General features: G+C 39.5%; 1 protein-coding gene and 1 long non-coding RNA gene across 8 annotated transcripts in view; one reads left to right on the top strand and one right to left on the bottom strand.

Annotated features, from left to right (window-relative positions):
- Window positions 1-17968, top strand: part of RBM47 (RNA binding motif protein 47) — a 173199-nt gene extending 155231 nt beyond the window's left edge. For 5 of the 7 annotated variants that reach the window (XM_082256127.1, XM_082256128.1, XM_082256125.1 and 2 more), the window contains 4 exons: window positions 745-1907; window positions 11487-11693; window positions 12741-12928; window positions 16861-17968. In XM_082256127.1, the coding sequence (XP_082112253.1) occupies window positions 776-1907; window positions 11487-11693; window positions 12741-12928; window positions 16861-17100 (1767 nt within the window). In that variant the 5' untranslated portion in view covers window positions 745-775 and the 3' untranslated portion in view covers window positions 17101-17968. The remainder of the gene's footprint in view (window positions 1-744; window positions 1908-11486; window positions 11694-12740; window positions 12929-16860) is intronic. The other 2 variants (XM_082256126.1, XM_082256131.1) reach the window with 2 other exon arrangements.
- Window positions 17969-22565: 4597 nt separating this feature from the next.
- Window positions 22566-23561, bottom strand: LOC309544594. The gene is made up of 2 exons (XR_014224857.1): window positions 22716-23561; window positions 22566-22681 (listed from the first exon to the last, which is right to left on the bottom strand). It is a non-coding gene; the product is annotated as an uncharacterized lncRNA (long non-coding RNA).
- Between the last annotated feature and the right edge of the window lie 943 nt (window positions 23562-24504).

Below are 24504 nucleotides of genomic sequence, written 5' to 3' on the forward strand. Positions count from 1 at the left end.
AGTTATTTTTAGGGGACAGCAAATTACACTGTTCGAGAAGTTGTACACGCACTATACATTGTAGCAAAGTATAATTTCTTCAGTGTAGTCACATGAAAAGGTCAAATAAAATATTTACAAAAATGTGAGGGGTGTACTCACTTTTGTGAGATACTGTATGTATTTAAATATTTATGTAAACAAATACAGTATGTTCCATTCATCTATCCATCTTTTCTGTGTGAGTATCCAATAGTACCTTAGTACTTACATTAGCACATTCTGTAATGACTAATAATGTGAAGTGGTTATTACTTTTACACACTTTTATTATTACTAAAATATCAAATGCTTCTACTTATTATAAAGTATGGAAACTTGTGTTTGTGTGTGGGATTCACATGTATTGTAAATATTTTTAATATCTTATGTACTGCATCCTTTATCTTTAACGATTCTTTAATTGTAATAAATGAAGTTCATTTTAAGTTTTCTGATTTCAGATAAAATCTATTGTGTAAACGATTTCTGTCTGTTATGGTGCAAGCTGCTACATGATAAGGAGTGTCTCTTGGTTTCCGCACTGTATTGCTCTTTCTTCATATATATTTTTCTTGTAGTTCTGTTTTAGCCAAGTTTTTATATGACTAATTTTCTCCAGAAATCTGTTTAGCAGCAAGAAATTATTTATACCAAAAGCTGTGTTTTTATTATGTAGCAGTATCCTTGATTAATTTATTTATTCTCTGTTTTTATTTTAAAAAGGTTTCAGCAAGTATTGCATGACTTTGGCATAATGACAGCAGAGGATTCCATTGCAATGATGAGTAACGATTCTTCTAACATGTCAACCTCAAAGATCACAGAGGGAGTTGTCGGTTCACCAAATGAGGCTGCTCTCATTGCACTTATGGAACGTACAGGTTATGTGATGGTTCAGGAAAATGGACAAAGAAAATATGGAGGTCCACCACCAGGGTGGGAAGGGCTTCACCCCCCACGTGGCTGTGAGGTTTTCATTGGCAAAATACCCCGTGACGTCTATGAGGATGAGCTTGTTCCAGTCTTTGAAAGTGTAGGTCGTATCTATGAAATGCGCCTGATGATGGACTTTGATGGAAAGAATCGGGGATATGCTTTTGTCATGTACACACAGAAACATGAAGCCAAGAGGGCAGTTCGAGAACTTAATAATTATGAAATCAGGCCTGGAAGGCTCTTAGGTGTTTGTTGCAGTGTAGATAACTGTCGACTTTTTATTGGCGGGATTCCAAAGATGAAGAAAAGAGAAGAGATTCTAGAAGAAATCTCTAAAGTAACTGAAGGAGTTTTAGATGTTATTGTCTATGCCAGTGCTGCTGATAAGATGAAAAATAGAGGCTTTGCCTTTGTAGAATATGAAAGCCACCGAGCAGCTGCCATGGCCAGAAGGAAATTGATGCCTGGAAGAATCCAGCTATGGGGCCATCAGATTGCTGTTGACTGGGCAGAACCAGAAATTGATGTTGATGAAGATGTGATGGAAACTGTCAAAATCCTTTATGTGCGGAACCTTATGATTGAAACATCTGAGGATACAATTAAAAAGGTGTTTGGCCAATACAATCCTGGATGTGTGGAACGGGTTAAGAAAATACGGGATTATGCCTTTGTGCATTTTACCAGTCGAGATGATGCAGTGCAGGCCATGAGGAACCTTAATGGGACTGAACTGGAAGGCTCTTGCGTAGAAGTCACGTTAGCTAAACCAGTAGATAAGGAACAGTACACACGATACCAGAAAGCTGCTAAAGGAACAACCCCCACGCCTACTGCCACGGAAGTCACTCAGCCCAATTATGTTTACTCATGTGATCCATACACATTAGCCTATTATGGATACCCATACAATGCCTTGATTGGTCCAAACAGAGATTACTTTGTGAAAGGTTGGTAAATGTAACAAAAGTGTTTCTCCTTTATCTAACTTTTAAGTTATTATTTGAGAAATTAGGTAACTTCCTTTTGATCCCTTTTATTAAAACGCATGATAAACAGCTATATGTACCAGAAACTGAATTTTTAGTACTGTATGAATTTCAGCAACTTTATGTCACTAAGGAAACCCAGTAAGGAGAACTCCATGCTTAAGTGCCAAGCTCTGGCATCTCTCCATAGCCAGTGATCTCTTGCTTTTCTTTTTTTAGTTGGGCGATTCTCCTATTTCAGCCACTGAGAGATAAAAACAATCTGGTAATGCATCAGTAAATGTATTTAAACAGTACTGAAAATCAAAACTGATTTTGCTGTGGGTTATTTTACAGTTGCACCGGGTTTCATTTGGAAGAATTATTTGTAAGTGGGGAAAACAAATGAGATTCAAGCTGTCATTTTTTGTAGTACACAATATTATCATTTTTTTAAATTTTATATAAGCTCTCTACTGTTTAAATACATATACTAATGTGTAGGAAGAGTGCAGGGAGGTAATAGTTGGTTTGTATTTGTTTCTTCAATTCATGGCACATTCAACTGCCATTAAGAACCTCAGATCTTTGCATCAAACTCTTCCACAATCTAACTTCCTTATGGCAGCCATATAATGAGAAAGGTGGGGGATTAGTTAGTACCGGACACGAGACTCAAAGAGAAAACCATGCAAAGAAAATTATGGAGATCTTCTGTCTTCGGAACTTCTAAATCACTAACCTGGTGCAAATATGTGGCCAATAAAATCAGAGTGAGGTCAAGTTCCTGATCTCCATATTAGTTCCCATTCAGTGACTGCAATTGGATCAGCATGAAAGCCAGCAGATTTGAATTTTTAGACGAACAAGCCAACAATGGCAGTTTTCAAATTTCTTTAAGTAAAGAATTCCTTTAAAAATCACAATCAAAAACTGAAATTTCCCAGACCACACATGCCTTTGAAAATAGACGCATAAACAGTTCAGCAGCTGAGTTTGACTTGTAACTTCAATTGCTCATTGTAATGATGAACAAGAATTTTAAAAATGTTCTACACCTCTGCTTTGTGCAGCTTGAGCCATGTACTGGCTGTTTCTCCAGAACATGGCTAAGCATGATGGGCAATATACTTCTTTGCTGTATCTGTGTGCTGGATGATGATGTTACTACAGAATGTTATCCTTTAACTATTCTTTCCCTCTTTCCTTCTGCAAATTTGTAAGGATCATCTCAAATCTAAGAGAAGAATATAAATCTCCAGAATGTTTGTACAGCCTTGAATATTCTTTAGCAAGCACATTGATTTACATTATAACATGTTACTTCCATTTGATTACAATAAGCCATTTCATCCCCATTGTAGTTTACAACAAGAGGTTAAATTACTTATGAAGTGCTCTGTGATGTCAATAAAAGATGGACATAGTTAGATGCAACTTGTAACTCCTGGTAAACAAGCTGGATATATGATGTAAATGAATAAAAATGTGTTATTTGGAGCATCCTTTTTGAACCAGGTTGGCCAGGCACACTGGGGTGCCTGGAGGTTTCTTCAGGGGTGCCTTGGCAAAATACCAAAAAAATTGCCTAAAAAAAAGTATACAAGCCAGCAGGTGGATCAAGCCTGCCTTTTAGTTAAAGAAAGCCACAGTTTCTATTGTGCGACTTTATAACTTTTTAGCTACCGGCATCCTAACAACCAGTGATGTCATCAGTATTGATAAGAAGAGTGTTGATCGCCTGCACAGCTTCCTTGTTTGATCCCACCTCCCAGTCAACACTGGAGTCACATTGGCTGAGTGAGGGAGAGGATAAAAATACTGGAATACTAGTCAGTACTAGTGTGCAAAAGTGTATTTGCTTTGAAAGAATAAATCACCTCTAACAATGGCTGTCCTCCGTGCTGGGTTGATGCTGTCCCATTATGTAAATCTATTAGAATAGTTTTTTACATTTTAAAATGGGGTGCCTTGAGAGGGTTCATAATTTTAAAGGGTGCCTTGAGACTGTCCATAATTTTAAAGGGTGCCTTGACTGTAAAAAAGGTTGAGAAACCCTGATTTAGAGGACCTGCACATTCTGTGGTCCAACATTCCTCATACATAGGGCAGTTCTCATTTGTACTAAACTATATGACCTCATCTGCTTACAAATGACCTGTGTATAGGGCCAAAGCAGACCTACACAATTAATCATTATTTATTCTACTAAAAGAGCATTATACATTTCCGATTGTATCTGTAGCTATTGCATGTTTATATTGGTGGCCTACAGAATCTGTTGCACAAAGAGGGGACACAAAAATCAACGGAAACTTGACAGAGGCTCTAAGGCAGAACATAGATGGCGCCATTTTCTTTCCTGCAACCAATAAATCTAAGTATTCCCCCATCAACATAGTATTGATGGGGAAATCCCTCCCCCATCAGCTGTTATGTTTTCCCAGCAGGGGGACATAGGGAGTCGGGAGAACACAGTGATTATTGTTAGTGTCTATAGCTGCAGGAAATAATCACATCCTAAAGATCCGACATTGTAGATCAAGTTGGGTGCAATAAGCCTACCCATACATAGTTAGAATCTCGACCAGTTCAGCAGGGCCCATCGAGCCATCTATGGCTAGCTTACTCCTTCCCCTCTCTAAGGCTGGGTTTACACTGCCGCACAGAGCGGCTCACAGCAGGCGTCCTGTGTGTCCATGTTCACCGTTTCAGGTCACATTTCTGTCCCAATTTTTGGCTGAATTTGGACCTGAAACAGACCAGATGACGCACGGGACCAAACAAAATGTGGTAAATGAACCACCTTTCTCCTGCGCTCAGAAAACGAGGCCTCCCCAACTGCTTTTCCGACTGGACTTTATAAATGGCGTCTCGGATGGCTAAGGTCTTGCTGCCCTAAAGGACTGGGGCAGTCCAACAATACTACAAACAAAAACACAAAAAAGGGCGCACCGACCTAGCGCATTATCCTCAATATAGGTTTTATTATTAAAACATAAAAATGGCTACTCACAAATGCAGGTGAAAATCAATCACATCAGACTCATGGAACTTGAGTATCAGAAGTAGTCCATACAGGTGTCCATAGTCTCATTGGGATCTCTTCCTCAGAGCCACTGTGGCATGATCTACTCACAGGGATATTGAATCGGCTCCAAAGAGAGCCGGTCACAATCTCCTGACATGCGAATTGAATGCAGGGAAACCCACATCCAATTCACAATAGTGTGAACCCAGCCTAAAAGTTTTAGCTATATATTCACTTTACCCACCATTGGCTACTCCTGGTGCCTGCGCATCAGGCCTATTGTGCTAGATTTACAATAGAATGCAAATATGAACACAGATTCTTTGGTGGATAGCCAAAGTCACCTTTCATTATAGTGATAAACTCATAGTAAAGAACGAGAGAGGGTGGGCCAAAGCCAGAAACCACAGAATTTAGCTGCTCATTCCTAATCAGAGCAACAAATAGGAAAGCTCAATGGGACCCTATGCATACAAAACAATGAATTTGAAGACTAACCTAAATTCTTGCAAGAACAGCTTGTTTCCTGTTCTGCTGCACTATTGTATTCTTTTAGGCTACATCTGGTGCACTTTAATATGCCTCAGGCATACAGTCCAAGGCATCTTTTCATATTTATCTATTGAGTAATACCAACTGTTGTGTTGGTTCCTGTTTAAGGTCCGGTTCACACTTCTGCGATGCGGGAAGGCTGCGAATCCGCAGCCTGTTCCCGCATCGCACACGCACCCTCAGCAGTTCACACTGCCATATGCGATATGCTGGGGGTGTCAATGTAATCTTAACGACACCCCCAGTTTGATCGCATATCGCAGTGCGATCTTGCAGTTCGCACAGGATCGGATCGCACAAGTGTGAACCGCTGTGCGATCCGATCCTGATGCGGCTGCCAAAAAGGGTCCCTGTGCGTGTTTGCTGCGGGAGCGTTGGGAATTTAGCCATACAAAGTGTATGGCTAAACTCGCACCGCAAAGCCGATCGCATGTGATGAAGGAGCAGTGCGCTCCGACATTACATGCGAACCCCGCACTCGCACATATGTGAACCGAGGCTGAGGCCTCATGTAGACTGCTACTGATAAATGGAGGTTTAAGGGCAGTTGGGCTTTTTTTTTCAGCAGCCCCTGAACTCTCCTCTATGTTATCATATCTGTCCATGTACACTGAGACATTGAAAGTAATTTAGAGGCATTTGAGTTTAGTGGCATTTTTTTTTTTTTTTTAAAGCAAAAAAAAATGCGTTCAGAGGGAAGTTTATTGGCATGCGAAACGCCAAATGCTTGTAACAGCGTGCAAACGCATTTAAACGCGGTAACTCACATTTATAAGCGCTTCTTTTATAGGTGTTTTCAATGGGGATACATTTCTGACCATTTTACAATATAAAAATGCTTCCAAAATACAAACGCCGCTAAGCGCGCATAAACACGGCATGTAAATGCAGCAAAACGAACGTCAGTTACTAGCTATCAAGTTCCAGCGCTCAGGAGAGGTTTTCAAACGCCCCATGTACATGAAGCTTTACACTGCTTTTTAACTAATAACTATGACTTTCTTTTAACTTGCAGTCCCTTATGCATTCTTTTTATGGTTTACAGTTATATATAAATACATGTTTTTCAGACCCACATTTACAAGGGAGGTAAAACATTACGTCTTTTTGTATATGAAATGTCCCGGTAGGTTGAACACCATTGCATACTGCCAATGTTTAGCCAAATAGTAGCAGCAAATTTATAACTGCCAGCAACCTTATAAAAATAATAAAATGGTATTCAGTATAGACAGATTTGTCACACAATGTTCCCTGTGGGTATGTTTTTTGAAACCGAGCCATGAGCACTTGATGTGACTTTTTGTGGCCTACATTCATGAGGTAAAGCATGCCCAGCCCAGTGAGAAGGTTGTACAGTGGAGAGAAGGATAAAGGGATAAGGATATCTAAATCTGAAAATACTGAAGCAGAAAGAATAGAGTAAAAATGTAGCAGTAGCTAATAACTATCAGCCAGATGTCATGTTTCAGGAAAGGAATCTGGCTTGCTTTGCATTTACTTTGTTCTTTGTAAAAGGGCTTCTCTGGGTGTATTGCTTGGAAGGTAAACCTCATACAATTTAACTGCTTGCAGACCATATACTATACATATACAGTATAAGCCTCCTGCGCAGGATCATGTACCCAGTACATGATCCTGCACTTCCGGAGCTGTGGCACGCATAGGCTGGAAGACAATCAGCAGGTCCGGTGGACTAGCTGTCCACTTGGAACTGCCGATCATTCGGAACACAAGCAGAATGGTGGTCTGCCTATGTAAACAAGGGAGACTGCCATTATCAGTAGGGAAGGCATTGATCCTGTGTCTCTGCAAAGCAGGAACACACATCTCTACCTTCCCATAGTACAAGCACCTCCCACACTGTAACCAAACACAGGTTTGGCACACAGTTAACCTTTTAAATGCCTCTGATGTTAATCCCTTCCCAGCCAGTGTCATTAGTACAGTAACAGCGCAAATGTTTAGCACTGATCGCTGTATTAGTGTCACTGGTTCCAAAAAAAGTGTCAAAAGTGCAGTTAGTGTCCTATTTGTCCGCAGTCCTGCTATAAGTCTCTAATCCCCGCCATTACTAGTAAAAAATAAAATAAATAAAAATGCCATAAATATATCCCGTAGTTTGTAGATGCAATAACTTTTGCGCAAACCAATCAATATAAGCTTTTTGGGATTTTTTTTTTTACCAAAAACATGTAGCAGAAGACATTTTGGCCTAAATTTAGAAAGAATTTTTTTTTACTGGATATGTTTTATAGCAGAAAGTAAAAAACATTGCTTTTATTTTTCAAAATTGTCGGGTTTTTTTTGTTTATAGCGCAAAAAATAAAAAACGCTTAGGTGATCAAATACCACCAAAAGAAAGCTCTATTTGTGGGGTAAAAAAAGGATATAAATTTTTTTTGGGGGGTACAGCTTTGCACGACCGCACAATTGTCAGTTAAAATAAGTGCCGTATCACAAAAAAATGGCCTGGTCATGAAGGGGGGGGGGGGGGGGTAAACCTTCCGGACCTGAAGAGGTTAATGGTTGCATTCAATGCTGAAACCAGCAATGAACCATTGCTTTGCCTTTTGAGGCATTTTATAAAGCTTCAAATCAACAAATTTCATTGTAGTGCTTTGGGGAAACATTAAACATGCTGCATTTTTGATGTATTGACTCCTATTCTTTCATTTAATTTAGCCTAAATAGAGCATCCAAAAAATCATGCATACAACAAAAAGCGCGCACATTTCTGATGTGAACCCAGCCTTAATGAACTCCTAAGTTTCCCATAAATGCTGGAACCTGGTGTTGGTTACCATCATCCCTATATGTATCAAAGCCAAAAATATCCCCCTTGGATTGGGACTTTGAAACGGCAACTCAGACACCATTCCATATAAAAATGACTTGGTTTATTGAGTATATAAAAAGATATAACATATTTCAACATCACAAACACTGTTTATAAAAACATATACGTCTCATAGCCATTTATATTGAACCTTCCAAAGGAAATACAGTGTAATGCACCAGTTCTCCTGAACACCCTACGCATTTCGGGACCACGCCCTTCCTCAGGGGTGATGAAGAGGAGATGCAACCATTCACGTTTGTATATTTTCTCATCAAATTCAGTTCAAAGGGTATAAGGCTGTGGGGATCTATTCTGAGTTAAAAAGTTGAAATAAATCAGCACTTTACAGGTATTGGTGGACACCAAATGACCCCGAGAGCCATCAGGGGCAGGGCCAGCATGAGAGACTCATGGGGGTCCACACTAAAGGGCCTCCAGGGGTCCTAGCTTTGAATCCTATAGGTACACAGTGGGACCAAAGGGTTCCCAGATGGTCCATCCCATGGGTGGATCTGTGTAGATGTCTAAATCGCCCGTCCCACGGCAAGCCGCATCCAAGCACGGCAGGCAACCTTAGTGAAACACTTCTATTAGACAATGAACTTATTTTAGCAAAGCTTCAGAAGGAATTATCATTGTTGCCAAATGGCAGCCATTTTGTTTCTGATTAAGTGCAATTTAAAGAAAGAATGTGTTATCTGATTGGTCCTGTATGTGGCACTTTGTTAAATGAATTGGAATTCTCATAAATCCAGCTTGTTCACAGCTAGTTGTGGAAGGCTTTGCCTCCCTACTTTAGTAATCCATACCAGTGGCCACCCAGCTATCAAGGCAGACCGTGTATTTAATATTATCTTCCTTGGAAATTAGAACTGACTCTCCTTATATAAGCAGTGAACTTGTATCAGGAGTACATTTTACATTTTTCTTTGCTCTTAAGGCGGCTAAAAAGGTGCATAGAGTGCATAGTACAAAATGTCATGGCCTCCTCATCATGTGTGACGACAAAAGATAAAAGAAACTCACCCAAGGTCACACTAATTATTCCATTCTGCTATTGGTCACAGTGCACTTCGTTTATCTCTTATCAGTATATGTTTGTCACCTGACTACCTGGCAGCTTTACTGCTGACATGTCATTGGATCTGCCCTGATTTGTTGTACATAGCATGTCCCTTTTACATCACGCTTCTGTACTACTCATAAATCACAATCGCTAAAATACAAGATTTTCTTCAACTGGAGCGCACATTGTAACTAACACAAGAATAAATGGAATTACTTGTTTATGACAGAATGTAATAACTATGCCCTAAATTCAATTCCAAATTATATCATAGCCAATTTGTGTGCTGAGCTAATGCTCATACTCCTATCTGTGAAATCCTTAAAGTATATGTAAACCCTCAGCTTGTAAAAGAACTCATTCCGTTTATGAAATAGAAATAAAGTACAAAAACATAGATATAAAATCATAAAAAATATTTGTTTTTCCCCTTTTTTTTAGAAGTGATCACATACCCTCTGTTCTCAGCTGTATAACTAGGAGAGGAAAAACAGCAGCACAATGGTCTTTACAGTGGATGGCTGTGCATGGTATAAGGGGGGGGGGTGTTGTTAGGACAAGTCTGGTCATTGGAGAAGAGCAGGCTCAGTTCCCAGCACAGCTAGAGAACTGACCATGCTGTGCTCTCATGTCTAGTGCGGTCAGTTTTTAAAGGAGAAGTGCAGCCAAAGCTCGTTTGGCTGTACTTCTCTTGTGGATCACAGGAGTGCACTTCTGAGACCCGTTTACAGCAGACATCGGGCTGAAGCCCTCTGTCGGCTGATGCCATAGAGCTGATTCAGACTTGGGCTGGATCTGCCCACAACCCCAGACCTGTACCTGGCTCAGCCTCTTAGCATACCACCGAGAGCCTAAGCCAGTCACTCCTCCCCCACAGTCCCGCGCCTCAGCGAGTGCAGAGGGCAAAGCAGAGAGCTGGCTTAGAGCCGGTGGGTGATAGATGCAGCCAGTGGGCAAGTATGGTTTTTGAACAAAAAAAGAACAAACTTCTCTTTAAATAGGAAGGCAGAATTTTTACAAAGAGAACAGGATACTGTTTTCATACTAGTACATAGTACAACAAACAAATATCAGGAATAAGAAATTCTGGGTTTACATATTCTTTAAGTGTTGGTGGGATAATGGCATACCTGCACCATTTTAATATTTAAAATTAGGACAGTTTTACAGTTAACCTGTTTTACACCTGAACAATTCAAATGGAAAAAAAAATGAATAAGCAGAGGTTAAGCTATCAGTAGATGCACAGATGTAGAATTGTTAATTACCAAACCTGCTTCTACCTCTGGATCCTTCCTTTTTGTCAGGAAGCTAACCTATCCCATTGAAGGAGCAGTAGGGAAACCCAGAAAGTGTGTGGGTTGACCCAAATCATTGACAGGGTAACTTCAAGAACTGTCCATGATTTACAAAAGCCATGTCCAAGCACACGTGGCCCTTCAGGGGTCTGATCATTGGAAGAATACCATCAAATTACACATAAATTGGTGATTTGGATAATGATGGTATTTTAAGCAAAGTTTTTCAACCTACCAAACAGTTTGAACCAGTTGGCATGGAGAAATAATCAAGCATTAGAACATTACATTCTGACATGATATCAAAGATTTTTCAGCGTGAGGTGGTTATACTAAGTTGTAGACTATTCTCACCTCTCTTCACCCAACCGATCCATTCATAGTAGATAATCCCTAACAATGTGCCTCCAGATAAAGTCTATAACTTGTATTTTAGCTGAAGTTTCCCTTGAAACCTTACACTGAAACAGATTTTCTCATATTTTGTGCTTCCATTTTGGAGATGATATGCCTGAAAGCTTTGTTATTGACCTGTAATATTTCTTTTAGTCAATCTATTATTAAAACATATTGCCAGCAGCTAGGTGGTCTAAAAGTGAGAAATTCTTTTTACTTATGTTTAAGTCAGGTCAGAGATGTGTTTGAATCTCAGTGCTGATTGGTATGTCATTTACCAAAATGGAAGTTCAATTTCATTTCCCACTATGTACTTTATAAAGGCTTTAGTGGTGATCTTCTGTGATTTCTGATTGTATTGTGTTGATATTACAAGCAGGCAGCATAAGAGGCAGAGGGAGAGGCGCAGCTGGCAACAGAGCCCCCGGTCCCAGGGGCACGTACCTGGGGGGATATTCGGCCGGCCGCGGCATTTATAGCAGATATCATGAAGGGAAGGGTAAACTGCAAGAAAAAGGCTTTGAACTTGTACCCAACCTGGAATTACCAGCGGTCAATCCAGTTGCTCTTAAGCCCGGTACAGGTTAGTCTGAAATTCTAAACTCAACCCTAACTGGTGACTACATTTTATCAGAGGCAATATACTGGTGGGAGGTTTATAAAAGCTGAGTAATAGCTCCTTTATAATGCTTACTCCATGTTAATAAATGGCCCTCCAGTGCATTGTTGAGCATTTTATCGTAATGCACCTTTCACAAAACTTTATTCATTGTTCTAGAAAATGTTTTGTAGATCAGAAGATGCCCCCTATAAGTAACTTTAATAAATAAAAAATATATACTTGTGGCTAATGAGTTCTTAGGAGATGTATCAACTACTCGCGTAGACGCGTAGACCTAATGATTACTGGGCTACTAAACACAAGTGATGTACACACTGGGCTCTCCATGTGTGGCCCCTAATATATGCAATTAGCAATTTTTCACAAGTTGAAAGATTATCTTGATACCGGAATCATGACAACGGAATTCAAAGAGTTTAGATTTTAGCTAATAGTATCTGACTTTCATCAGTAAGGCTTGGCAACAGAGACCATTTTTATTTAATACTTTATTGATGAGGCCCACTGTATTCCTCACCATGAAGGAAAAAGGCAATATTCTAAATTTAAAACACTTCTGTGTGAAACGTTTACCTGCTACTAGTGAACTCCCCATTCCATGCCATTCAACACACATACAGCCAAACTGCTACTTCAATCAGCCCAGATTGTGTCATTGACATTCTGAATATATTGTCATCTTTGTAACTGAGATTCATCAATCATGCTGTGTTATTTGATTATTACTTCCCAAATCACGTGTTCATGCCTTTTCATCTGCTAAAACTAACACAATATAACAATAAGTTGTCTCAGCATAGGGACATGTGAGATGTGCAGTGTTTTTATGGTGACGGTAGTCTGTACACAATAAAGGCTGTCACTTTGTGAACCAATTTCTTAATCGGTAAATTAATACCTTCTCCTGGGTGTAGGTAAAAGTTCAGTTTTTATTATACTCAGTTATGAAGTCTTACATTTTGTTTAAATAAAAGACTGCTGTTGCTGACCAATTTTTGTGTATTTCAGTTGCCATTCCAACGATTGGTAGTAGTCCGTACTCCATGTTTCAGGCCTCAGCTGCCAAGCTAATTGAAGAGGGGAAAATCCATGGCATGGAACACATGATTAATCCCATCACTGTGCAGGGGGATCCAGTGAGCGCTGCCACTGCAGCAGCTGTCATTCCTTCAGTGTCAACACCTCCACCATTTCAGGTAAGTGGTATTATTGTAGTATATCTATTTATATAAGTGTGTGTAAATATGTATATAGATATGTGTGTGTAATATATATATATATATATATATATATATCAGTGGCGACTGGTGCTCCATGGGCTGGGGGGGGCGGCAGATGGACCGCAACATACACCCCCCCCCCAAGGACCACATCAGGCCGCGCGCCATACACCCCCCGGACCCCAGCAGGACCCCCCCCCCTGCTCACTCACCCTGCCTGGACGCGACATCTGGACAAGTGCGGCGGTGGCGGGGGCAACTTCGGCTTCTTCCTTTTTCAGTCTTCAGCGTCTCCTCCCTCCTCCTCCATGCCCAATGACATAGCTTCAAATTTCGGCCAATCGGGAAACTTGATTGGCCAGGAGGAGGATCCATGTGACAATAGCGAATTTTCATTCGCAATTGTTACACAACTGGGTGGGCACTGCACCCCGTGCCCACCCTTTTTTTTAGCCTTTTAGTGCCTCTGGCTCTAATCACATGGCTAAAAAAAAAAAAGCCCCATTGAACTCCATGCGTCCGGCGCCCCGCATGTAGATTATCCGCCACTGATATATATATACGAATAAAACCAATAGGTTGCTGCATGTATTCCTGTAATAGCAAAAAGAGTAATTATTTTTTTTTTTTTTTTAAAGATTTCCTTTTTTCAGTTAAATAATAACAAGTGATCCTAGCTGTAAGGTGGATCCCAAAGCACTTCTTTTCTTAGGGTGACAATACCTAGCTGAGGTATTGTCTCACTTTTTTTATACTCCTGAGTTAGAGTACAAGCAGGCAGGCATGCAACCCACAGTGTGCTGGCACATTCCTACAGTGAAACTGTGACAGTCAGCTGCTGCTGAAGAATGCACATGTCTATGAGAAGTTAATTAAAAGAGTCTACAGGGTGGGCATAGGGCAGGGTAAGAAAAAAAGGAACAAATAAATAGGAAAATTATATTTTTTTTAACCGTAAATAAGATCCTGTTTTATTTACAGTGAAATTAAGTATTCTTTTTTTGAGAGTTCAGTTCTACTTAATGGCTCCGTTCACATGTAGGCGTTTTGGGGCGTTTTTGGGGCGTTTTTCTGCTCTAGGATCAGCTCTCAAAACGCCCAACAAGACAAATCCTATTCATTTCAATGGCCCCTGTTCACATCTGAGCGTTTTGAAGCTGTATACAAAACGCCCAACGCTCAAAAAAGTACATGAGCTTCTTTTTGGGCAGATTACAGGCGTTTTCCATTGATCTCTATTCAATCTAAAAACGCCTGCACAAAAATCGCGGCAAAAATCGCGGTAAAATCGCGGTAAAAAACGCCGCAAAAATCGCGGTAAAATCGCGGTAAAAAACGCGCGAAAAACGCTACGCTCAGGTGTGAATGTAGCCTAAGACTATCAAATAAGCCATATTTTTCACCCTTTTGGCACTCTTCCATTCGCTCCAACCCTCCTCCCCTCCTATCCCTAAACATTTTTCTTGTTTGTTTTTTACCTTTTTAATAAGCATCTATTCACAGGCAGCTCCTTTGATGTTAGTAATCTATTGTGAGGCTTAAATTTACAAATTCATTAAAAACTTAAATTGTATTGTAAGTGGTTGCTGGTGGTTTGAACCATTATTTGGCTTCTCATGTTTCTCCCAAGCTTATGGTTCGTGTACATGAGCATTGGATTCAAAAGCTAGTCAACCACACAATGTTGTCATGGAAAAATAGATGCATGGCAAAAGCAACAGTAAATGCAAGTGTACTCTGCCCCTTACAAACCACTTCAAAACCATTCTCAAATCCATGTTGGAAGCAAAGTGAACTTTCTGCATTGGGAATTCTAGTTACTGCTTTGCTTCATAAAGAATCTGAATGGAGATGTAGTCTGGAAATCGAAGGTGAACAGAGCTGAGGACTAAGGAGCAGACTGTCAGAAGATATTAGAAGCTGATAGGTGGTTTCACTTGCTAGGCATCAATTCAATAATTACATTTAAGGATTCTGAAGTGTACAAAATGTAAAAATCCTGAGGATTGTTGCCAGGTTGTATATGATTGATTGATCTACTTAGGGGTCAGCATTAAGTCCTATTGCACATATGGGCTCTTTATCTTGCGAAGGTGGGACACAAGAAGAACTGATAGAAATCTGCATGGTAGGCCCATGTACAGATCCTGTAACCAACAGCTCTGCTGACTGAGAGTCTCAGGAAGCAGTAGATACTATGGCCAGTGGTACTTGTTATTGTACAAATCCTCAGCCATCTTACTGACAGTCTACAGTAGATGGATCAAAGCCCCACATTTTGACCAGTGTATCTACTGCTCAATTGGATTGTTGGTCAACAGGGTCATTGGTACGCCAATTGCCACTTCAGCTCATTTTGAGTGCAACTTTTGATTTTAACAATAAATTGGTTAGGTTGGCAAACTCTCCTGTTTTTATGTTTTTCAGTTAGGAAGATGGACTAGGCACTGTATTCATTTGGGCATGCAACACGTTTTATTTCAGGGTTTTAAATGAGTGTGCATCTGCCACAATTAGAAACTGACCATGACCAACATATTTATTTGCATTGCATGTTAATTTATTTTATGAAGTAAATAACAGAGAAAAACTGCGCTAACCTTAGGTTATTGTGAGGACTTAATAAAGTGCTATAGTGGTTTTGAAATATTGCGATATCTCAAATACATCAAAAACATCAAAAAGTGCATATATAAGTGCATGAATAATACCAAATCCAAAATATTACGACATTAAAATATACAATAATAAATATAAAGTGATAATGAATTGCTTCAATGAAAGTCTGTGATACTGCTGATTAAAAGTGCAGTAAAAATTTGATATGCAATAATAAATACGAAGTGATAGTGAATTGCTTCAATAAAAGTCTGTGATACTGCTGATTTAAAAGAAAAGTGCAATAGTGCTGTAAAGTCTTCTGAGTGCAAATAATACTGGTGTATTGATATCACGACCCTCCGCTTCACCGCAAAGTGCTAGATGGTAAGGTAGCTCACTTACCAGATGGCATGGATTCCTGTGGCGTACGCCAACAAGAATCAAACTGCACTTGTACACCGCTCCAACTTTGGTTTTTAGATGAGTGGCATCCTTAAAATGCTGGTGTAGGCTCAAAATGAAAGAAAAAAGAAGCTCCTCATCGTGTAGAAGGTTAACAACCTTTATTTAACACCTCACACGAACATCGGTGTATATAAAAACTTCCATAAAAAACATCCATAAAAAACACTGCAGTGGTAAAAAACTTTTCACTCCAAAGCACCACACAATAGGTGTCACAGCAAACATATGCCCAACTGGAATTAAATGCAAAACGTTGCAAAAGAAATAATGTCTGAGTCTCCCCTCCAGCCACTTCTGAGCTCCTATTCAGCCTCGCGGCTGGTGTAATAGGACGCTGCTGTGTAGACAACCGCGAGGTACGCCGTACCCGGAAGTGGGAACTCTGTGTGCGGTTCAGCAGTCTGCTCAGAACGAGGCAACGTGCGTACCAACTTGACGCGTTTCGTCAGAGATATGACGTCTTCGGAAGTAATTTATTTTATAACTTGAAAAAGTGTTGATGATGATTGTCAGTTTAAAAAAAAAATGATAGCAGATTTCTCAGATGTTGTCTCGGGGATTAGCAGTGTTGTTTTGCAAAAGTGGAGTTGTGGGCTAGTTTCCAATTGGAGATATTACCTGCATAAAATGTGTATGTTTTTCCTTTGTGTAGGCTGGAAAGCTTACTAATTAGATACGTACAGCATTTTAGTTATCATTCATTTTCACCTTGAGAATAATAGTGTAATTGTTGATAGTTGTACCTTAGTCATGTTTATTCATACTTCTGTTCTATCTTTCCTAAAGACAGTATAAACCGAGCTGTTCCTTTTTATTCCTTAATGATCCCATCTGTCTTTCAGGGTCGCCCAATAACTCCGGTCTATACCATGGCTCACAATATGCAAAGGATTCCTGCTGCAGGGATCTACGGCACAAGCTACGTACCCATCGCTGCTCCTACCACAGCCACATTAGCCACACTACAAAAGAATGCAGCTGCTGCAGCAGCAATGTATGGAGGATATGCTGGCTATATACCTCAAGCCTTTCCTACTGCAGCTTTCCAGGTCCCGTTGCATGACTTCTACCAGACTTATTAAGACTACAATCTCTAGAGGAGTTGGAAGGGCTACTGAAGGAACTTTTAAATATTTATGAAGAAAGAACCTAAAGATATATTCTTAGAAGAATATTTTATATATGTGAATTCTTTTTTTTTTTTTTTAAAGGCAGTTTTTAAGATGGATGCATAGGTTTGTTTATACATTTCTGCATTTTTATGCTTTAACCATGTAGATTTATATTATATGGTTTGGTTGCTTAGGTCTCTAACAATATAAACATAGGCAACATTACTGGTATGAAGGTGTGTTTTTATTTTATTTGTTTTTTATATATATATATATATTTAGAACATTCTGCACTAGAGATTTATCTATATATATATGTTATGTAGTATATTTGATAATAATGTAACTGAAATGTATAGGTATGTAAAAGTACAAGAGCAGCTATAGCATAAAGAGTAAATATTCCATATTTAAAATAAATATATATAGAGAGATTTTAGAAAGGTACTTTATTTATAAAGCTGTACTGGAACATCTTGGGGATAACTAGGAATATAAAGTTTCTGCCATGACCTATAAATCATACAGTATATTGTTCACTATATCAAAAATATATCAGCTGAGCAAGGTTAAGGCTAATGATCCTCTGTTGAATATTAGCAGAATAATTCACAGAAGGTTAAGAAGGTTGGTTCTCTGTCAATACCTGGCTGTATTACATTGAACTTCAGCAACTTCAAATAAAGGTATTCTATGCTGTCAGTGGAAGTAGTCTTAGTATTGTGTGGTCATTAGATAGGAGTATCCAAGCAGCAGTTTGATATTGTGGGATATCAATTTTCAATGTTCCATTTTTGGGGGACAAAAACAAAATGTTATATAAACAATATGAATTTGATTGTATAAGAATGATCCTGTGAGCTACTATGTCTTAAAAAGGCAGCCTGCACTAATCACTCCCAATCAATTAGTGTGAGAAACAAATGGTAATCATTAAAAGTACTGCGCATTAAGTGCTATACTAATTAAAATATCCAGTGATAAATAAATTCATTCATAAGATATATAACAACACAATTTTGGGCTGGTGTCGCTCCTATTAGAACGGGTCCTGTAGCAGTCAATGGACCGCGAGGGACCGCGACTTGTCAGGCTGACAAGTCGCCTGACAAGTCGCGGTAGTGTGAATGGAGCCTAAATGTGACCTTGCAATTAAGCTTGGTCTAAAAGAGCTGGTATATCCTCACAGGGTGATGGGTTGATGGTTTCCTTTGTTCCTCTTTTAATCCAAGCTCCCAATGCTAGATATATAGCTCCAGCAGCTCTCTCACGTATGGGGAGAAACATAAAACCATGGTGCAAATAACGTATGATAAAATCAGCGTTTATTAAAAAACATAGATTCACTCACATGCAGTTGGTGCTTGAGCGTACCAATCTATCCCAGCAGGAAATATACTGATGGTATATGTGTATATGACGGATGGCCGAGCGCAGACCCTCCTCAGTGGGATCCATTCCAGTGTACCTGCCACTGTGGAGTACTCCGATCACTGACACTCACCTGCTTATGATGATTTATCATGTGTGTTGTTCTATATCTTATGAATGGATTTATTTATCCCTGGATATTTTAATTAGTGTAGCACTTACTGCGCAGCACTTTTAATGATTACCATGAACTTGATTGTAATATCCTATTTGATTTATTGACACAGCGGTAGAGCATTTCTGGGCCTAAACATTAAGCAGTAGTAGATCTACGCTCGGGAGGTTGTGGTAAGCCCCAGACCTCAGTTGATACGTCTGGCTGACATATCTTGGTGGGCAGGTCAAATGTCTATTGGCTGAGATTAAATGTTTGGCTGATAAATGTTCCTTCCCTCGAGGTAAGGCACAAAGCCATTCAAACTTTTAGGATACAAGTATCCATGTTTGTACGTGTAAGAGCCGGTTCACACTACTCCGACTTAGGACGCGACTTGTGTGCCCTCAAGTCACCCCAAGTCTCTTGTCATTAAAAATTCAATGTAAATGAATGAGAGCCCTCCTAATATGCACTAATGAAGTCGCTCCGACTTCAGAAAAGGTTCCTGTACTACTTCAAGGCGACCTCTATCCGACTTGTGCACATAGACTTCAATGGGAGTCGCCTCTAAGTCGGATCCTTATCTATTTTCAAGCGACTGTGATCAGACTTTCCAGGAAGAAGAAAAAGATTAGCCAGGCATTCCCCACAGACAAAGTCGCCTATCATTTAAGTCTCTTCAAAGTCTTTTCAAGTCTCTTCAAAGTCGCGCTAAAGTCTGCGCTAAAAAGTCGCTCCTTCATGGGGCGACTTTGAGTCGGAGTAGTGTGAACCGGCTCTTAGAGAGTCTTCTGGTGGTTGGATCATTTTGTTAGATCCAAATGCATCTCATTTCTATGGCCATCTATAGCTAGATTCTTGCTTAACACAATTCAAATTATGCAGAACCTTTGAACAAACCACTGTATGCATAATGATACATATTATATCGTTATAATATATCTATGTATTATAATGATAGATTATTATATATATATATATATATATATATATATAATACAGCAAACCCCTTTAAGTACAATCATAAAATCTATATATTAGAGACATCTATTTGTTTTGTGATTTTATAGAAAAATGGGCATTATTGACATTTATCAAATGCATTCCTTGTAGAAGACCTAGTAAACACTTGCAGTTGGGGAAGTGGTGGCAGTAAAAACAGGTGGTTGAGCTGAATTTCTACCACCCGTCAGTTGCAAAGGGGATCATACAGGGATATACACATTCCGGCTCTTAGGGGTTAAAACAGTGAGCGAGAAGGCGTAATACTGCGTCCACGCCACTTATCAAATGCCCTCTGAAAAGCCATTCATTGTAGATTGCTCTTTAAAGGGTTAAAACAAGTGTAAACAAACCTTAAGAGCTAAGCTAGGCCCTAGACCTCATAGAGGAAATTTAATGCATTTATACCACCTTTTTAAACCTGGCATGGTGGAATATTAGCAGTATATCAGCCTAGGCTGAAGTACTGGAGATTACTCATTTCTGCGTGATATGCAGATTAATTTTTTCAACAAATTTGATGCTTTATAGGAATTCTATTTATTACCTATGTATTTTGTTTTGTAAAACACTGAAACAAATGAGGGAGACAGCAGAAACTGACTCACAAGTAGACACACTGGGTAGATGTATAAAAGTGTTCTTTTTGGACACATTTATTAAAAGCAAAGTGTCTCTATTGGTAATGGCAGGTGGTCAGATTCAAGGCTTCTATCCTGAGAAGTTTGAATCTGATTGGGTATTATGAGCAACAGATGCATTTTTTAGTGCCAACATTCTTTTATAAACCTGTTAATCACTTAAAATCCTCCATACCTAAAATCTAAAATTGAGAAAAATATTAAAAACGGCAGTAAAGGACTGCTAAGTACAGTGATCAGTCATATATATATATATATATATATATATATATATATATATATATATATATATACAGTATATATATATATAGCACCCAAGATAACTATAGGAAGGTGACAACTGACTGGCTACTATGGCTTTCAGTGCTTTGCGCATCTTTACTGGGAGGACTTGAATAAGACTTGGGAATAACTTTGTACTTCACTGCTTAAAATAATTATTATAAATTAAATAATTATAGATTCAGTGACATTTACTGTTAGTACAATACTCAGGGGTTGCTCAGATCCTTAGCTATCCATAAAGCCTTGCCTGCTACACACCAGTCACATCCTACATGCAGTTGTGATACAGGTTATCTTGGTCCAGGGGTTTCCAAACATTTCAGTACCAAGTCCACATTGTATATTTTACAAATATTCCTGGGCTGAAAAAAATCCCCCTTGCATCAGAGTCCCTCCTTACATCATGATCCCAAACTAATTCCCCCTACATCAGAAGTGGAGACCATGGGCAACCTCTGCTGACCCTAATCCTCAGTCAGTGCACATTGTGGATATGCCACTGACATTAACTGTGAGCCACTTACAATCTTGTAGCGAGCCGGGTGTGACCCATGGGCCGTAGTTTGGAGACTCCTGTTCTACACCATAAGAGCTTTAGTGTTTTAATGATTTGCTGCTGCTGTGCTGTATATAGCTATGCTCCAAGAGCTCTGGCCTGGATTATTTACTTACTTTTATATAATGCTTCTTTAATGGCATACTATGGGTGTTGGTGGCTTTTACCTTTTGTCTGAGAATAGAGTGAGATCAACCACAGACTGCTGAGCAAGTTGGGTTGTCCCATTCTTTCCGTACAATATAGACTTTGTGTATATATATGTATTCCTTTATAGTTTTATTTCAAATATATGTTTTTGCCAGTTGCAGAAGTAAAACCATTTTATTTCAATGTTCTAAGATAGGTTTTGTTATGTTAGTATGTCATTATCTTATTGCAGTGTTTTGTTTTCTTGTGGCCTGTTTAAAGGCTTTTAGAACAATATTTAAGATGTTTTTAACATTTTGAGCAAATGCAGCATTTTTTTGTTTGTAGGTGTTTTCCTTTATAACACATCATGTGCCAATATGCTGTATTTGAAATAAAATACTGATTGCTTTAGAAATATCCTTTTTTTTTTATTTTATTTATTTTTCACCACTAGCAGCTTTTTGCTGAATGTTTGTGCTGTTAAAGCATATGGCCAAGCAGTATACCTTTTTATATGTGTGACATCTTTTATGACTCCAAATAAACCTGCAATGCAATATTCCCCTCATGGGAAAGCAGCAGACACAGTGCTATGTAGTAGAGTCTGCTGATTCTTAGGTCCCATGAAGGTCTAACATGGGGCCTCCTGCTGTTAAAAATGAAAGAGCTGGAGTAAGAGAAATAGTAGTTTCTTTTTTGCAACCAACATAATGTCTTAAAGGGTTAGTTCACCTTTTCAGAAAAAAGTGAAAAGGTGAACTAACACCCTACACCAGTGATGGCGAACCTTGGCATCCCAGATGTTTTGGAACTACATTTCCTATGATGCTCATGCACTCTGCAGTGTAGATGAGCATCATGGGAAATGTAGTTCCAAAACATCTGGGGTGCCAAGGTTCGCCATCACTGCCCTACACCCTCTCCATCCCTCATGGTCCCCACTGTTCTTACCTCTACTGGTGATGAGCTGTCAGTGCCCACGCGGTCAGTAGAGCAGCCCGGGGATTTGAAATCACCGCTCCGGTTCCTCTTCTTTCTGTGGGGCTTCTGGGATGGTCAGAGTGATTCTAATTGGTCAGAACTGGCACATGACCGATTTGAGCAATCATAATTGCTCTGGTCTGTCCCATAAGCCCTACAGAAAGAATCCCTGAAGAACACCAGCTACATGGGCACTGACAGCTCATCACCCATGGAGGGCTTGAGGGACCATGAGGACCGGTGGGGAGGAGGGGTCAAGGATGTATTGTGTTAGTTCACCTTTTTTTTTCCTTTTCTTCTTTCTTTTCCCTTTCTTTACTTCTAAAAAGGTGAGCTAACTCTCTAAATTTAATGATGCCTGACTCTAAATGCATTCAGTTTTTCTACAACAGAAGAATCCCTAAAAATATGAGAAGTTCTGGTTTACTGAGCAGGGATCATAAAACATTTGCATGGTAACAAATCAGCAACTGCTTCCTTCTCCTATCACTCATCACCCGCCTCTGTCTTCACACTGTGGCTATTAGAAAATTGCGGAAATAGACATGCTAGCAGTGGGCTATGTTAGACATGATCAAATGTCAATATGCATGAGGATAACCAGGTTCCCTAAGAGCCACAATGAATGTGGGAAAATGAATCTCTTTTCCATTCAATATCATCCATGCCAGTGACTTTGAACTATATGCATATAGAAAATGTTCTACCTTATAGCTTACGTCATCAATCTCTGGGCTTGCTGCAGTATCTTCTGCTCAGGATGAATGACTAAACATGGGGAAATGTCACATTTTGCACAAGGACTGGCATTTTGTGTGTTACTCCTAATCAGAAACACTTGTGGAAGAAATTGGTAAAATGTCTGTTGAAAAGACACTAAAACCCCAAAACAACTGACTACAACAATATCTCGTTCACAGAAAAAAATAATAATAATACAGCTCGCACCTGAAAAATGAAATGTATGCAACTCATGCATTACTCTTCAAGTCATGTGCAAAATGTTTATCGCTAAAAACCATTTCATCCATTTCATGCATATTGCTATGTTTTATTTTTATACACACAAAGCTGTATAGAGACTTGAAATGTGAGCTTATTTTTTATAAGAACAAATGCACAGAAGGAATGGGGAAATGTTATGTGCCTTATTTTCTTCATAATGTGTTGTCTGATAGGAGTCTTCTTCTATTCCTTCTTGAATTACCATGTTTGTTGTGTTTTTTAAAAAGCCCTTCAAGTTCAGTGTGAGCTTGATACCTGTATTTGCTATGTATTTTTAGAGTGTAGAAAAATAAAACATTGAAAACTGCATATTGTTGTCTTTATTCTAAACTCTGGACTTTTCTGTGGGTTATTTTTATTGCTATCCTTCACAGCAGGGGACGGTTGGTGTTGGCATTGGTTTCAGTCAGCTGACTGGCAGAAGAAAAAAAATGACGTCACTACTTCACACCCGAAGCACACGCGCTGCACATTCCTGTGCGATTCACATGCGGTGCAGTGCAGGGTAATTTGAGCCTATTTATTTTGCATGGGCTGAATACCACTTGACTGCACCAAAAGTGTAGCATTCATTTATTTTGAAAAAGGTTCCACAACTGGATCTCATTGCGTTTGTGACCTGCATTTTAGGTGTCATTAACCTAACATTCACACCTGCTGCAGATTGCAACTGCAATGCGTTTTAACCACTTTACGACCGCCCACCGCAGATATACTGCGGCAGGCAGCCGCTCCTGGGCAATGTGACGTAGGTATACGTCACTCGCTCTCAGGAGGCTAGGGGGGGGGGGGCGAGCGAGTGGGCGCCACCAGCGGCGCTCTCCCACCCCTGCTCGTCAGCGGGGAAGCCGATGCGCGTGTCAGGCGGCTCCAATTGCCGCCTGACACCCACGATCATTCCCTGCTGAGAGGAATACAGATGGTTGGGTCTGTATGGGAGTCTAGGAGTTAGATTGCCCTCATCCCTGCATTAGATAAATTTAGCAAAAAGGAGATACCCCCCTAAGTGGGACTATAACGGACAACCACTCATATGGATACAATTAACAATATTTATTGATACAAATAGTAAAAAACATGTAAAGAAAAACATGTTTTTCACTATTTGTATCAATAAAAATTGTTAATTTTATTCATATGAGTGGTTGCCCGTTATAGTCCCACTTAGGGGGGTATCTCCTTTTTGCTAAATTCCCTGCTGAGAGAGAAGAACGGTCAGCTGTTGTAAACACAGCCAACTGTTC

This window comes from Pelophylax lessonae, assembly GCF_965119305.1.
Source record: "Pelophylax lessonae genome assembly, chromosome: 1".
Taxonomy (NCBI): Eukaryota; Metazoa; Chordata; class Amphibia; order Anura; family Ranidae; genus Pelophylax; species Pelophylax lessonae.